This window comes from Podarcis melisellensis (genome assembly GCF_964234715.1).
Source record: "Podarcis melisellensis genome assembly, chromosome: 8".
In the NCBI taxonomy this organism is placed as follows: domain Eukaryota; kingdom Metazoa; phylum Chordata; class Lepidosauria; order Squamata; family Lacertidae; genus Podarcis; species Podarcis melisellensis.
The window spans coordinates 16429305-16446078 of NC_138540.1; the positions used below are offsets into that span (position 1 = coordinate 16429305).

General features: G+C 48.7%; 1 protein-coding gene across 4 annotated transcripts; it reads right to left on the minus strand.

Moving 5' to 3' along the window:
- Positions 1 to 605: 605 nt before the first annotated feature.
- On the minus strand, positions 606 to 12939 carry UBIAD1 (UbiA prenyltransferase domain containing 1). Of its 4 annotated transcripts, none has more exons than XM_081923812.1 (3): positions 12801 to 12939; positions 4810 to 5373; positions 606 to 3227 (listed from the first exon to the last, which is right to left on the minus strand). In XM_081923812.1, the coding sequence occupies exons 2-3, from the start codon at positions 5330 to 5332 to the stop codon at positions 2740 to 2742; spliced, it is 1011 nt and encodes a 336-aa protein (XP_081779938.1). In that variant the 5' UTR covers positions 5333 to 5373; positions 12801 to 12939; the 3' UTR covers positions 606 to 2739. The 4 variants fall into 4 exon arrangements, with proteins under 4 accessions (XP_081779938.1, XP_081779940.1, XP_081779941.1 ...); XM_081923814.1 differs by having other exon boundaries at positions 12720 to 12923; XM_081923815.1 differs by lacking the exon at positions 12801 to 12939 and adding an exon at positions 12529 to 12712.
- Between the last annotated feature and the right edge of the window lie 3835 nt (positions 12940 to 16774).

Sequence of the window (16774 nt, forward strand, 5' to 3'; positions counted from 1 at the left end):
AGTCCCAACAAGTCCGGATAGACTACAGGTGAGCCATCCCTGCTTTAATCAGTAATTAAAAAACAAACAAACTGAGCAGCCACTCATACAGAGGCACAACAGGGAGTTTTCTTTGGTGTTCCCAGCTCCCAGGGGCCTTTAGTCCAGGGATGAGAAATGGGTGGCCCTCCAGATGTTGCACCCATCGTACCTGATCTGGCTGGGGCTTACGGGAGATGTAGTCAAAAAACTTCTGGAAGGGGTTGCAAGGTTCACTAGGCCTTTCCTTTAGGGAGTGCTGTAAAAAGGATTGGGTGCGGGGAGAGAACTCAGCTGCTGTTAAAACTGAAGCTCTAACAAGCACCATTAGGAAGCATAACACTCCAGAAATTTTTGCAGCCTGGTTTTTAAGGGGCAGTTTCTCCACCAGAGAGCACGAAAGAAAAAGGGAACCTGGTTCTCTTTTTTTAGGACAGTTTGTGATCCACCCTCAATACAAAACCGGTTGCCGTTTCAAGCCTCATCACCTGGATACACGGCAAAGCGACCAGATTTGCCCTTTTTGCTCACCTTTCAAGCTTTCTGGCAAATGTTTTTCTTAGGCCACAGGACGCCCAGTCTATGGCTTTCAAGTAAGATAAAAGTTTTGCTTTATTTTTCAAGAACAAACTCTTCCCAGGAAACAAACAGGAAAGAGGGGAGGAAGATCTTTCGGGGACCCTATCCCCAAGAGAGCCAATCTACTGACCGCCCCCACCAACCTCAATAGGCTCAGCACATCACTAAAATTAGAAACAGCAGGTTGTCCAACCGTCAACACCTGGGCTTCCAAGCACCACTGTCACCACCACTGGTCCCTTGAGCTTTTTGGCAGTGGTTAAAGTGGGGTACCTGTTAAATAAGGAGGGTGCCTATTATAGAACTATATGGAGGATTTAATAATCATCGTCCAGATCCAAAGGGTAGATCCGTCTTGGCACCCACCACTCTGGAGAGGAGAGAAAATGAACCAAGGATTTCTGTGTCATGGCATCTTGTCAGTCCTCTCGAATTCATTCCGATGAGAGGTTTGGCGGAGTTCCACCTACAGGAGGATGTCAAGAGATGGGGAAGACACTTCTTTCTTGTTTCAGGCTGTGCATTTAAACATTGGTTTTCTATGCCATTATATGCTTAATTGGCCTTCCCCAAACAGTTCTGAATCCAAACTGTTACTGAATTCCAACTAGGGCTGGGCAATATATTGATATATCATACAAAACCAGTTTGAAGTCCATATCGTGCGATCCGTTTCATAAATTTTGACCTGGCAATATATCGCAAATTATGATGCGTGTGTGCTATGTAAAAATCAGAGCGTGGGGAAAACTGTGAAGCCAGCCAATGCCTTTACACAGCTCCATCTTTATTTCAGACATTGTGATATATCAATATATCGCAAGGTTTAGCTGGTGATATGATGCTGGAAAACAGATATCGCCAAAAATAATTTGGAGTAAACATGATATGCAGCCGAAAAGAAAATTTAGGGGACCAGGGGTGGGGGGAGAGGGAAGTCACGGAATTCGGAGAATCCCATTTTATGGATTTGATATTGTTTTTGTGAATATTTTTCTTTGTATTTCTTATTGTATTTGTTATTGTGCGGGGGTTTTTTGTTATTTTTGTTGAAAATTATGTGTGTGTGTGTGTGTGTGTGTGTGTGTGTGAGAGAGAGAGAGAGAGAGAGAGAGAGAGAGAGAGAGAGAGAGAGAGAGAGAGAGAGAGAGAGAGAGCCAGATAGCACCCAGCCCTAATTCCAACTTGCTGGGCTGAGTTGGGAGTCCAACAGTTTTTGGACTGTCACTTGCCCTTACTGCCCCCTAGCTACCTCCTGACGTGTCTCTACCACGCCCAGATACCTCCGTCATAACTCAGCGTTCTTTTAATGCAGCAATGGGCAACCTGTTGATGACCTGATGCTGATGGACTCCCATCATCAATTGGACCACACTGGCTGGGGCTGATGAGAGTTGCAGTTCAGCAACATCTGGAGGGCACCTGCTTGGCAAAGGCTGCCTATCCTTCAGGGTTCCTTGAATTCCTTGCTCAGCTTACTTTCAATTTCAACTAGCTCTGCAAAGTATGGCACATCCTTCCCTAGAAAGCTGGACAGTTTCTTTAAACATTTATTTTCCAACTTTTGGGGAGTGGTGGGAGAACAAACGAAACATTGGGGGTTAAGCTTTAATATCTCTTACCACCCCCACCCCACTTAAAAGAAAACACTTTGCAGCATCTTTACAGAGGGATCCCATTAGCAGGACTGCTGCAACTCCAGGTCGCGGCCTGGCCACCTAAACCATTAAGACAAAAAAAAATTAAAAAGCTCAATTGAGAGACCTCTTATTCTTGTTCTCTGAGAAAAATAACCCCACAAGCACTGCCCAGGCAGCAGAGGCTGGTGCCCACCGATACAGGTGTGGCAGAAGGCAGAGAGGCCCCCAAGAAGGTGGGGCCAGAGAGAACGACAGGTAGAACCAGCCAATCCCAGCTTTGCCCCCATCCTCCTCCTTTTCCTCCATACTGAGTTCTATAATGGCAATACTGAGACTAAGGAGGAGGAGGAAGCCGACAGCCAGGACCACCACTTTGGACTGGATGCAAGCCGGAGTTGGTGGGGCAGTGGCTCCTCTCGCCTTGACCTCCACTGCACCCAGTTCTCAAGGGAGAACCCGGAGTTTCCAGCCACGGTCGCCTCCACAGAACTCCCCCCCCCCACTAGAGCTTCGGAAGGGCCCCCGGGGGCGCCGAGAGGATGGCGAAGACGTAGAAGAGTCCCAGCAAGAGGTTGAGCTTGGCTGTCCTTTGGGGGAGCTTGGCGAAGCTCTGGCTGCGGAACTGCCTCTCCAGGGAGAAGGCCATGGGGATTGTGAGGAGCGGGAGGGCCATCGTGATGGTGTAGCGGGTAGCCAGGACGCAGAAGACCAGGTAGGGCAGGAAGAGGAGGGCGTTGTACAGGAAGTAGGAGAACGTCGGCCCAATGAGGATGGCCAGGGTGACGATGCCGGCCTGCCGGTCCGACTCCATGTCCCGGGTGTTGTTGCTGTGCAGGATGGCCTCGGTGCTCAGGGCCAGAGGGACGGCGTAGAGCAAGGGCGAGACCGACAGGTAGCCCACCTGCACGGCATAGGCGAACATCACGGCCAGCGGCCCAAAGGTGATGAGGATCACCACGTCGCCCAGTGCCACGTACTTGAAGCCAATGCCTGCAGTCACAACAGAACAGAATGACAGAGGAGGCAGCGAAGCTGTAGCGGTTAGAGCGGCAGGCCGGGACCAGGGTTCCAATCCCCTCCCTTCTCCCCTCCCCATGCCATTAAGCTCTTTGGGTGATTAAATGAGAAGAACCTCGTGACCACCTTGAGCTCCTTTGGGGGGGGGGGAGGAAAGGGATATAAATGCAATAAATAATACTATCATAATGAGAGCCTGACAGGATCAGGGCGAAAGCCACCTGATCTCATGGTGGCCAATCAGGTGTTCCCATCATGGGAACGCCACAACCCAGACCCATGTGCAACCGTGCTCTCCCTGCTGCTGATTCCCAGAAACTGTTGCTCGCAGGCCTGTGGCCTTCAATAGTGGAAGCAGAGAATAGCCATTGTGGCTAGTGGGCACCGACAGTCTTATCACCCATGAACTGAAGACCAGGAGGGTGGAAGTCTTAAGCCTACAAAAGACCTTCTGCGGCTCAGAGACCCCAGATATTAAAAGAGTCGATTAACTCTTATGTAACAAACATACAAACAAACAAAAACACCACCCCACAATTACCATATATAAATGTTCCTTAGCAGCAAACCAGTTTGATATTCAATTATGAATGGAGGAATGGAAAAAAGAATTGGGGATCTCAACCACAACCAAGCAATTGTGTTAAGTTCTGTAACAAGGGTGTCTTTGGACCTCAAATTAAGACTCATAGAATGAAAAATAATTTTTAGAACTCTATTGCACTCATTTATGAAAGGATTATCTAAGACATCCAGCTGCTGGGGATGTAACAGGGATAATGCTTCTCTAAAACATGTTTGCAAAATGCCCTATATTGATAATTTTTTGGCAAAAGGCAACATGGATGATCAACACAGCAAAAATCACAATGCAGGGAAAACTGTGAAGCCTATGCCTCTGCGTAATTCCATGCTTATTTCAGTCACAGTACTATATTGGTATCACATCATGTTTAGTTGGTGATATATCGCAATGTTGAAAACCAGTTATCACTCAGCCCTATGCCTAAATTGCAGAATTCTGGCGCAGAACCCCTGTCGCCTCAGCTACTGAACCTGGCTAGGGCTGGACGATATAGTGATATATTGTCCAAAACCAGTTTGAAGTCCATATTGTGAAATCGGTTTCATAACTTTTTACCTGGCAATATATCACGAATTGTGGGTGGGTGTGCTATGCAAAAATCACAATGTGAGGAAAACTGTGAAGCCAGCCAATGCTTCTTTCAATTTCTGCAGCTACTGTTAACTCTGCCAGCTCAGCTCTCCCCTGCCTCATGCATGGAAAAACCATGAAGCCAGCCAATGCTCCATCCTTATTTCAGACATTGTGATATATCGGTATATCACCATGTTTAGCTTGTGATATATAACGATGTTGAAAACCAGATATTGCCCAGCTCTTCTTAAAGAGCCTACACCTTATGTTTGGTACCCTTCAAAAGCATCTCGCATCCCAGGGATTTGGGAGCCCCACACACCTGGAGGGCCCCAGGTTGGGGAAAGATGCTCTGCAACAAGAAAAGGTCTGCATGTGTTGGTGAGGATTCCTTACCTCCAGTATAGAGAAAGGAGCTGGAGAGCCCTCCGAAGTAGATCAGGGCTAGATGCTCCAGCTTGAGGGTAGAGAGGCAATAGAGGCAGGCCGCAGATATGCAGCCGAGGGTGTACAAGAAGACCCCGAATCTGACCACATCCTGGGGCTCCAATATCCGGTCCACCAGGGTCCGGTCGTCGCTCTTCTTGTGATCGATCCCCTTGGAGAAGTCGTAGTAGGTGTTCACGAGGTTCCCGGCCCCGTGGACGGCCAAGACGGTCACTGCGCTGCCGACCAGGAGCCCAGGGTCCAAAGTCCCCAGGGAGCGGTAGGCGAGAGCGCTGCCTAGGGCCACCGGGGTGAGGGAAGCGCTGAAGCTCCAGGGGCGGAGGGCCAGGACATAAGAGGCGCACTTGTGCTGCCAGGTGCTGGGCAGGCTCTTCGGGGTGCCCAGCAGCGCCGCCCCTTGATCTTCCGGCTCGCTCTCCTGGTTGTTTTCGCTGACAATATTGATCTTTTCCATCTCATCTTCTGCCTCCATTGTTCAAACAGGTGCTGCAACGCCAGGTGTCAGAAGTGAACCTGAAAAGGGGAAAGGAAGAAGAGAGATTTGTGTGGTGGTCCATTAAATCTGAGGAAAACCTGTACCTTACCCCTTTCTCAACAGCCCTTTCCTCCTCTTTAGAGGAGTTACCCGTATTTTTCGCTCTATAAGACGCACCAGACCACAAGACGCACCTAGTTTTTGGAGGAGGAAATGAAGAAAAAAATATTCTGAATCCCAGAAGCCAGATCAGCAAGAGGGATAGCTGCGCAGCGAAAGCAGCAATCCCTCTTGCTGTTCTGGCTTCTGTGATCGCTGCGCAGCCTGCATTCGCTCCATAAGACGCACACACATTTCACCTTACTTTTTAGGAGGGAAAAAGTGAGTCTTATAGAGCAAAAAATACGGTATTTCCTTGACGGAGAGAAGTGGGCACCCCTCTAGAACTGCGTAACACATGGGTGGGGAGACCTCAGGACCCAGGGAACTAATTTGTCCACTCCTCTCTGGCCCTCGGGGCTCTCTCCCCATCCCCAACATTTCCCGTTTAAAAAAAATGTAGCTAAGTTGGGGAAAGAGATCCGGCTTGAGATTTTGCAGAATGATCCAGCAACAGGCTGACTCACGATGCTGAATCAGGTCTTTATATTCCTTTTATGGGACTCCTATGACTTAGTTCAGCCATCTGATGCCCTTCAGATGCTTTTGGTTACTGACTGGGATTATTGTTATTTATTACCATATTTTTCGCTCTATAGGACGCACCAGACCACAAGACGCACCTAGTTTTTGGAGGAGGAAAACAAGAAAAAAAAATTCTGAATCTCAGAAGCCAGAACAGCAAGAGGGATCGCTGCGCAGTGAAAGCAGCAATCCCTCTTGCTGTTCTGGCTTCTGGGATAGCTGTGCAGCCTGCATTCACTCCATAAGACGCACACACATTTCCCCTTACTTTTTAGGAGGGAAAAAGTGAGTCTTATAGAGCAAAAAAAATGGTAAATCTATACACCGCCCTTCATCCGAAGACCACAGAGCGGTTCACAACACAAAATGGGACTGGTGGGAGTTGTAGTCAAAATATCTGGAGGGTTGCAGGTTTATCTAATAAAATTTCAACAGGTGCAGCCCCCCATACCCTGTCAATGACATTGAATTACAGAATAATAGGACTGTAAAGTTGAAAAGGCCCCAAAGGGGCATGGACTCCAATCCCATGCAACTCAGGGGCCATCTAACTTCTGTTTAAAAACCTCCAATGAAGGAGAGCCTGACACTTTCGAAGGTTTCAGGTTTGATTTAGTTTACTAATTAAAAGATTTTTCACAACAGCCATTGCTTAAATCACCTTCCAGCCATTTAAAAAAAATAATAATCCACGTTTTCCACTGTGCTCCAAGCGATTCAGAGAAGGCAAATGTTCTGCAATAGCACAGGGCACTGGAATAGCACAGGGCACACTGGTCTCGCATAGGACATGCCATAATAGAACATAAATATAGTCAAAAACACCCAAATTGAAACCAAGAAATAAAGCCTCCCTTCCCTTCACCAGCGTGGTGTAGCCAAAAACATTCAGAGGACATAAGGCTAATGAAACTTGCCTTTAAAATGAGCACTGAATTAAAGCACGGGGATTAATCAGAACGGACTGAAATAAAACAATGTGTGATGGGCATTTGAAGCATTCCTTGCCCAACTTCCACCTGTCACCCTGTTGTTTTCCTCGAAAGTCTGACTTAAGCCTTTACATGCCAAAGAAGGCCGTGTGATCTGTAGGAGAGTTTCTGAGGTCTCTAAAATGTCAGAAGCCCACACTAATTCACAGCAGGGCTTTCAGCAATAAGTTTTAAAGCAACACTTTTTAATGACCTCTCTTTAGTTGTTTTGTATTGTTTTTAAACTTATTTTAAGTTATTTTAAAATGCATGATTGTAGAACTTAATTTATTTATCTAATATTATTTATCTAATATTTTTACATATCCCAGTCTCCCAAGTGGTTTACAAAATAACGAACAGGATATGTACTAGACAGATAAGTAATGAAAGCATCAACCAGCACTTCAGTCAAGTTTGATCCGGAACTGGTAGCATGCAGTTCAACATTCAAACCATATATTTATTAAAGATGACTAACAGAACAGACATTTTACACCCTTATGGCAATATGGAAGCCAGAACAGTTTGCCTGTTCAACATTCCTGTTTCGTTAACCCCTGTAATAAATACAAAAGCAAACCAAAAACAAGCAAACCAAAAACTGGATAAACACAATGTACTATAAGAGACTTCTTCTTCTTTTTTTTGCTATTCTAAAGCTGTTTTAAACAGCTTTCAGTATTGAACTCCGATGTTAATGCTGGGTGCTAATAATAGCAATAACAATAATTATGCCAGTGTGGTTGCAGATTCAGAGTATGACTTGGGTTCGAATCCCTGTAATGGAGCTCACTAATGGAGACCGTGGGCCAGTAGTTACGTCTCTCGGCCTAACCTACCTCACAGGGTTGTTGTGAGGATAAAATGGGAGGGGGGGAGATAGGTGGCACATAAATGTAATTGTTTTTAGTGTCTACCTGCCTCAAGAGACAATAGGGTGCGAGTCGGTGGAGGGTGGGGAGTTAAGTCAAACCCCTGTGTGAAGTGATCTCCCCAGCAGACCCATAGCTACCTCTCTGTGTGTATGTGTGTGTTAGCCAGGGTTTTTTTGCCCCAAATGAAGCCTCCAGCGGGGCACCATTGAGGTGGGGGTACGCAAATGTGTGTGTGTGTGTGTGTGTGTGTGTGTGTCAAACTGGGTCTTTGAATATGGTTCTGTCCCTGCTCTCCAGACAGAAAAATCTAAATATACAATCTGTTACTACATTGGGAAACAAAAGACGAGCTTCTCAAAGCCTCTATGACACACTGGGCAATAGATAAAGGACATAATATAGATTTAATCTCGGGGAAAAGCTTTGGAAGAGCGATCTGAAGTTTACAGTTTGTTATTCCTTGGAGCAGAACTACCTGAAAATGATTCACAGATGGTATATAACTCCGAGTGGGCTTGCTAAGATGTATAAGACTGAATTAGATACCGTATTTTTCGCACGATTGGACGCACCGGACCATAGGACGCACCTAGTTTTCAGGGGGGGAAATCAAGGAAAAAATATAATTCCCCCCCCCCCCGCAGCTCTGGGAGCAGTGGACAGGTTGCACGCAGCCTGTGCGCTACTCCAAGACCTTCTCCCTGCTTTTGCGGGAGGTGGCGGAATTCCCCCACCTCCCGCAAAAGCCCACAGGAGCCCCGCTTGACTCCTGCGGGCTTTTCGACCAGGAGGGAGAAGGGACTGAAACGGCCAGTCAGTCCCTTCTCCCTCCTTGGGCAAAAGCCCCAAAGAGCTGCGCGCTCTTTAAAGGCTGCGCGGCTCTTGCAGGCTTTTCTGCGAGGTGGGGGAATTCCCCCACCTCCTGGAAAAGCCAGCAAAGCCGTGCAGCCCCTTTAAAGAGCGCACGGCTTTTGCCTGCTTTTGCGGGAGGTGGGGGAATTCCCCCATCTCCCGCAAAAGCCCGCAGGAGGGAGAAGGGACTGACTCGGCCAGTCAGTCCCTTCTCCGTCCTTGGGGAAAAGCCCCCAAGAGCCGCGCGCTCTTTAAAGGGTGCGCGGCTCCTGCGGGCTTTTCTAGGAGGTGGGGGAATTCCCCCACCTCCTAGAAAAGCCTGCAGAAGCCACGGAGCCTCTTTAAAGAGCGCACGGCTTTTGCCTGCTTTTGCGGGAGGTGGGGGAATTCCCCCATCTCCCGCAAAAGCCCGCAGGAGGGAGAAGGGACTGACTCAGCCAGTCAGTCCCTTCTCCGTCCTTGGGGAAAAGCCCCCAAGAGCCGCACGCTCTTTAAAGGCTGCACGGCTCTTGCAGGCTTTTCTGCGAGGTGGGGGAATTCCCCCACCTCCTGGAAAAGCCAGCAAAGCCGTGCAGCCCCTTTAAAGAGCGCACGGCTTTTGCCTGCTTTTGCGGGAGGTGGGGGAATTCCCCCATCTCCCGCAAAAGCCCGCAGGAGGGAGAAGGGACTGACTCGGTCAGTCAGTCCCTTCTCCGTCCTTGGGGAAAAGCCCCCAAGAGCCGCACGCTCTTTAAAGGCTGCACGGCTCTTGCAGGCTTTTCTGCGAGGTGGGGGAATTCCCCCACCTCCTGGAAAAGCCAGCAAAGCCGTGCAGCCCCTTTAAAGAGCGCACGGCTTTTGCCTGCTTTTGCGGGAGGTGGGGGAATTCCCCCATCTCCCGCAAAAGCCCGCAGGAGGGAGAAGGGACTGACTCGGTCAGTCAGTCCCTTCTCCGTCCTTGGGGAAAAGCCCCCAAGAGCCGCGCGCTCTTTAAAGGGTGCGCGGCTCCTGCGGGCTTTTCTAGGAGGTGGGGGAATTCCCCCACCTCCTAGAAAAGCCTGCAGAAGCCACGGAGCCTCTTTAAAGAGCGCACGGCTTTTGCCTGCTTTTGCGGGAGGTGGGGGAATTCCCCCATCTCCCGCAAAAGCCCGCAGGAGGGAGAAGGGACTGACTCGGCCAGTCAGTCCCTTCTCCGTCCTTGGGGAAAAGCCCCCAAGAGCCGCACGCTCTTTAAAGGCTGCACGGCTCTTGCAGGCTTTTCTGCGAGGTGGGGGAATTCCCCCACCTCCTGGAAAAGCCAGCAAAGCCGTGCAGCCCCTTTAAAGAGCGCACGGCTTTTGCCTGCTTTTGCGGGAGGTGGGGGAATTCCCCCATCTCCCGCAAAAGCCCGCAGGAGGGAGAAGGGACTGACTCGGTCAGTCAGTCCCTTCTCCGTCCTTGGGGAAAAGCCCCCAAGAGCCGCGCGCTCTTTAAAGGGTGCGCGGCTCCTGCGGGCTTTTCTAGGAGGTGGGGGAATTCCCCCACCTCCTAGAAAAGCCTGCAGAAGCCACGGAGCCTCTTTAAAGAGCACACGGCTTTTGCCTGCTTTTGCGGGAGGTGGGGGAATTCCCCCGTCTCCCGCAAAAGCCCACAGGAGGGTTGGAGAGTAGCGGGAAGGCGTCGCGCGCCTTCCTGCTGCCCCCATCCTCTGGGGCTGGCGATGGGGGAAGCGCTGCTTTCCCCCCCCCCGCCAGCCTCAAAGCCGGGTTGGAGAGTAGCGGGAAGGCGTCGCGCGCCTTCCTGCTGCCCCCCATCCTCTGGGGCTGGCGATGGGGGAAGCGCTGCTTTCCCCACCGCCAGCCTCAAAGAGCAGACTCTCCTGGCTTCAGCGGAAGCAACGCGAAGCCTCTGTAGCGCAGGCTTCGGAGGCTTTGCCTTGCTATCGCTGAAGCCAGGGAGCCTGCATTCGCTCCATAGGACGCACACACATTTCCCCTTCATTTTTGGAGGGGGAAAAGTGCGTCCTATAGAGCGAAAAATACGGTAAGTGCTGGAGGTGCAATGAGACTGAGGGTATGTTCTATCATATATGATGGATCTGTAAAAGGGTAAAAGAGTATTGGGAAATAATTTATAATGAATTGAAAAAAAATGTTTAAACGTACTTCCCCCCAAAAACCCAGAGTCCTTTCTGTTGGGGATAATTCTGACGGAAATTCCCAGGTGTCAAACAAGGTTATTTATGTATGCCACTACGGTAGCCCAAAAATGGAAAACGAGCAAAGTCCCAACTAAAGAAGAATGGCAACTTAAACTGATGGAATATGCGCAGCTTGCGGACCTAACATATAGAATAAGAGAACAAGAACAACATACGTTTAAAAAAGACTGGAAAATGTTAATTGAATATATGGGGGGAAATGGTGTACATTGAAAATGTGGGCAGTATTAAGATAAATTCAACAGTGTAAATAAGTTTTGATGGATGTAATAATGGAATATTGAATGGTTTGGTTTATATGAAATATGCAGGGATTTATGATATGCAAAATGTACCACACAAAGAGAAGGGGGGAAGTCACTGATATTTTAAGGTTGTTTAAATGAATATTCTAAAACACAAAACATAACATTTAATAGAAAATATGTGAAAAAAATCAAAATCAAAATATAGGATATATAAAAGTAACATATACAGGGGTACCTCGGGTTAAGTACTTAATTCGTTCCAGAGGTCTGTAGTTAACCTGAAACTGTTCTTAACCTGAAGCACCACTTTAGCTAATAGGGCCTCCCGTTGCTGCTGCGCCGCCGGAGGCCAATTTCTGTTCTCATCTTGAAGCAAAGTTCTTAACCCGAGGTACTATTTCTGGGTTAGCGGAGTCTGTAACCTGAAGCGTCTGTAACCTGAAGCATCTGTAACCCAAGGTACCACTGTATAGCCAAACTGGGTCATTGAGCCCGGTTCCACCCCTGCTAACCAGAGAGAAAAATCAAAATACTGTGCAGGATGTATAAAAGTAACATATACAGGGGTACCTCGGGTTAAGTACTTAATTCGTTCCAGAGGTCTGTACTTAACCTGAAACTGTTCTTAACCTGAAGCACCACTTTAGCTAATAGGGCCTCCTGCTGCTGCTGCGCCGCCGGAGGCCGATTTCTGTTCTCATCCTGAAGCAAAGTTCTTAACCCGAGGTACTATTTCTGGGTTAGCGGAGTCTGTAACCTGAAGCGTCTGTAACCTGAAGCATCTGTAACCCAAGGTATCACTGTATAGCCAAACTGGGTCACTGAGCCCGGTTCCACCCCTGCTAACCAGAGAGAAAAATCAAAATACTGTACAGGATATATAAAAGTAACATATGTAGCCAAACTGGGTCATTGAGTCTGGTTCCGCCCCTGCTCTCCAGAGAGAAAAATCAAAATACTGCACAGGATATATAAAAGTAACATATGTAGCCAAACTGGATCACTGAGTCTGGTTCTGCCCCTGCTCTCCAGAGAGAAAAATCAAAATACTGTACAGGATATATAAAAGTAACATATATAGCCAAAGTGGGTCATTGAGTCTAGTTCCGCCCCTGCTCTCCAGAGAGAAAAATCAAAATACTGTACAGGATATATAAAAGTAACATATATAGCCAAAGTGGGTCATTGAGTCTGGTTCCGCCCCTGCTCTCCTGACACAAAAAAATCAAAATATAGGATATATAAAAGTAACATATGTAGTCAAACTGGGTCTTTTGAGCCCCTGCTCTCCAGATAGATAAGTCAAAATGTAGGATATATAAAAGTAACATATACATTACAACCAAGGGAATGAATTCCATACCGGTCACGCGAGCCCTACCCCGCCTTGTCCCCTTCTGCCGTCCGAGGAGGTGGAGAGACGCCCAAGCCCCGCTTGCCCGCCGCCTCCTCCTCCCGCGAGCATTGAGGAAGCCGGGCCACTTCGAGCCCAGAAGAAAGGCGAGGCCCTCGGCCCGCCCCACCCCAGTCTCCTGCCTCCGCGGGGCGGCAGCCTCCGCAGCAGCGTCCCACCCTGCAGGGGTGGCGGGGCGCAGGCGAAGTCCGGGCGGGAGGAAGCTGGAAGGGGGGAACCTCTCCCCGCTCAGGACTCACCCTGCGCCCAGAGAAGGCGGCTCCCGAGCAGCCCCAGCTCCGCCGACGCCGGCTCCGGCTCGCCTCTGCCATCGGCGGGTCCGCTCCCTTCTCCTCGCCCCCGCCGACGGGCGCCCGAAGCGCGTGCGCCTCCGAAAGCGGTCCGGCCGGAAACAGAACTCCCTCGGAGTCAAAGGTTCCGACCCAGGGAGGCCGGCGAGCTGAACGCCCGCGTATCGTGTGTCTGCTTGCTTGCTTATTTGGTTTTCCGGGCGGGTTATTCACGCCAGATTCTTCCTGGAACCTGGCCTTTCATTCATATATATATATATATATATATATATATGTGTGTGTGTGTGTGTGTGTGTGTGTATACACACATATACATACACACACATTCACTATATATACATTCACTATATTCACACACACATATATAGTGTATATATACATACATACTATATATGCTTTCGTAGATTTTCACGGGTACAGGAATGCAGGTTTTGGTGTCCTCGGGTGTCTTCCCGTGTAAAAGTTGGGGTGTCTAGGCGACGTTTCGACGAGGTCGAAGCCGAAAGCACCAGCCTGAAGATGACGAGTGAGACCTCGTCGAAACGTCGCCTAGACACCCCAACTTTTACACGGGAAGACACCCGAGGACACCAAAACCTGCACATACTATATATTTATATATATACACGCACACGTCCTATATATATACACACACATAGTATATACATGCACTACACACAGACACACACAAACACACTATACACACTATATATCATAGCTGTCAACTTTTTCCTTTTTTAAAGGGAAATTCCCTTATTCCGAATAGGATTCTTTGCAAGAAAAGGGGAAAGTTGACAGCTATGCTATATATATATATACAGTCATACCTCAGGTTACAGACGCTTAAGGTTGTGTTTTTTGGGGTTACAGACCCGCCGAAACCTGCAAATACCGGAACGGGTTACTTCTGGGTTTCGGCTGTCGCGCATGCGCAGAAGCACTAAATCGTGCTTTGCGCATGCGCAGAAGCGCTGAACGTGCAAACGTGCCTCCCGCACGGATCACGTTCGCGACCCGAGGTCTGAAACACCAAACTGGGTGTGTCATCCTGGCTTCAGATTGTGTTTTCATTGACGACTGTGTGGCATTTGTAGTGGGGAGACACTGCACCCCCCTCGCTTGTTCATACGTTGCAATGGCAAGGTGGTACAGCCCTGCCACAAGGGACTGTACCAGTTCAGTTGAAACTTAGGAGTCATTAAAAAAAATTATTAAAAATTTCTGAGTTTGCAAAAATACTTGCATCGTCTCTTTTTTAAAGATGTGTTTTCTACAGATCAGTTTCATTCATTGTGAGACATTGGCGTTGCATACAGTGTTAGGTTAGGAAGAAAAGAAAGGAAAAGAAGGGGAGGGGGGACTTAGGAGTCATTTATTGGAAAGCACATATTTATGGGCTATACCTCCCATACATGGAAAATCACACGCCCACAAAAAAAACCAACAGGCTGGAAAGAAGGCTTGGGATCATCCTTTTCACAGAGAGTGCAATTTGCCGACAATTCTCTTCCCACCCCCAAAAAGGAGGCAGTGTACTTTTATTCATTCGTGTTATTTATTAGTTTACAGTGTTTATGGGCCAGACTGCATAGCAGAGAGATCTCCAGGACTGGGTCGCCTCACTTATGGTCTCTCTTCCACGAATATCTCTTGCAATAGTCAGGTGAAAAGTCTCTGCAAGGCAAGTATGCTGAACTTGCGGCACTGCAGAGATTGCTCCCATCTCATCCATGGACTTTGGCTGTGCTGGTTGGGACTGACGGGCGTTGTACACCAGCAGGATCTGGAGGGCGACAGATGTTCCTCTGACTTGAGAGATGTCAAAAAGAAGTCATATAGGGATCCTGATGCTATCCTTGGCACATGTGACAATAAATGTCAACTGTGTAAAACGGGTCAACAAACTTTTTCAGCAGGGGGCCGGTCCACTGTCCCTCAAACTTTGGGGGGGGGGCAGACTATAATTTGGAAAGAAAAAAAAATGAACAAATTCCTATGCCCCACAAATAACCCAGAGATGCATTTTAAATAAAAGCACATATTCTACTCATGTAAAAACACGCTGATTCCCAGACCATCCGTGGGCCGGATTTAGAAGGCGATCTGGCCCCCAGGCCTTAGTTTACTTACCCATGGTGTAAAACAATCCTTGATCATTGGTCACACTGGTGTCCAACAACCACTTTGTTGTTTAGTTGTTTAGTCGTGTCCGACTCTTCGTGACCCCATGAACCAGAGCATGCCAGGCACTCCTGTCTTCCACTGCCTCCCGCAGTTTGGTCAAACTCATGCTGGTAGCTTCGAGAACACTATCCAACCATCTCGTCCTCTGTCATCCCCTTCTCCTTGTGCCCTCAATCTTTCCCAACATCAGGGTCTTTTCCAGGGAGTCTTCTCTTCTTGTGAGGTGGCCAAAGTATTGGAGTGAGTCTCAGCTTCAGGATCTGTCCTTCCAGTGAGCACTCAGGGCTGATTTCCTTCCAACAACCACTAAAAAGGTAAAGGTAAAGGTACCCCTGCCCGTACAGGCCAGTCGTGTTCGACTCTAGGGTTGTGCACTCATCTCACTTAAGAGGCCGGGAGCCAGCGCTGTCCGAAGACACTTCCGGGTCACGTGGCCAGCGTGAGGAAGCTCCTCTGGTGAGCCAGCACCAGCGCAGCACACGGAAACGCCGTTTACCTTCCCACTATAAAGCGGTACCTATTTATCTACTTGCACTTAGGGGTGCTTTCGAACTGCTAGGTGGGCAGGAGCTGGGACCGAAAGACGGTAGCTCACCCCGCCATGGGGATTTGAACCAGGGACCATACAATCGGCAAGTCCTCGGCACTGAGGTTTTACCCACAGCGCCACCCGTGTCCCAACCACTAGAGGGGGCAATTCCCCAATCCTGTTGTATCTGGGATGAGGCACACAGTAATGCGGCAGTAGAGAGATGCTCGCTCTCTGCCTCCAGGGGTCGCTGTCCCCATTGGCCGCTTCCATGCAGGTGAAGGTAAAGGGACCCTTCACCATTAGGTCCAGTCGCGGACGACTCTGGGGTTGCGGCACTCATCTCACTTTATTGGCCGAGGGAGCTAGCGTACAGCTTCTGGGTCATGTGGCCAGCATGACTAAGCCACTTCTGGCAAACCAGAGCAGTGCACGGAAACACCATTTACCTTCCCGCCTTTGACGTATTTTCAAACTGCTAGGTTGGCAGGAGCAATGGGACCGAGCAATGGGAGCTCACCCCGTCATGGGGATGTGAACCGCGGACCTTCTGATCAGCAAGTCCTAGGCTTTGTTGTTTTACCCACAGTGCCACCCACGTCCCATATATAAAATAGATGTTCATAAATGTACCAAGCAAACACATACAAACCACATGTCTGAAACCCACAGAAAAGTCCTGAAACCATTTTCTCTCTCCCAAAATGACCTCAAATATTCCTCTGCAAGGTCGAAGGAAATAGGAAATCTCCCCATTGTCTCTTTCACAAATCCTCTCTTAAAGGCACATTTAAAGGGTGTGAGCCTGTGCCCTGGATTCAGGAACTGAGTAACAAAAGAGTGGCCAGGATTCCCAAGTAATCCAATCAAGCAACCTAGCAGACAAGAGGGGGAAAAACAACGCACTCAGATTTCTGTTGTAGTCCGCCCCTTCTGTGATGTACGTATGATGTTTCTGGAAGTGGTCTTGAGCTCCAGGGTGGGCAATTTCAAAGTCTATATAAGGGCTTGAACACCTTTGTCCTCGGTCCATCTCCTCTCTCCTGCGTGTGGGGGGGAACACCCTGTTGCAACAGCTTTAATAAAGACCAGGCATATAGCCGCTTTGCTTTTGTATATCCTGGTCTGCTCTCTGTTCATTTCCCGACCGGTTTGAGCCTTAAAAGGTACGCTCTCTCCGAAGGTCCAGTCTTCCTTAAGAAGCTGACCC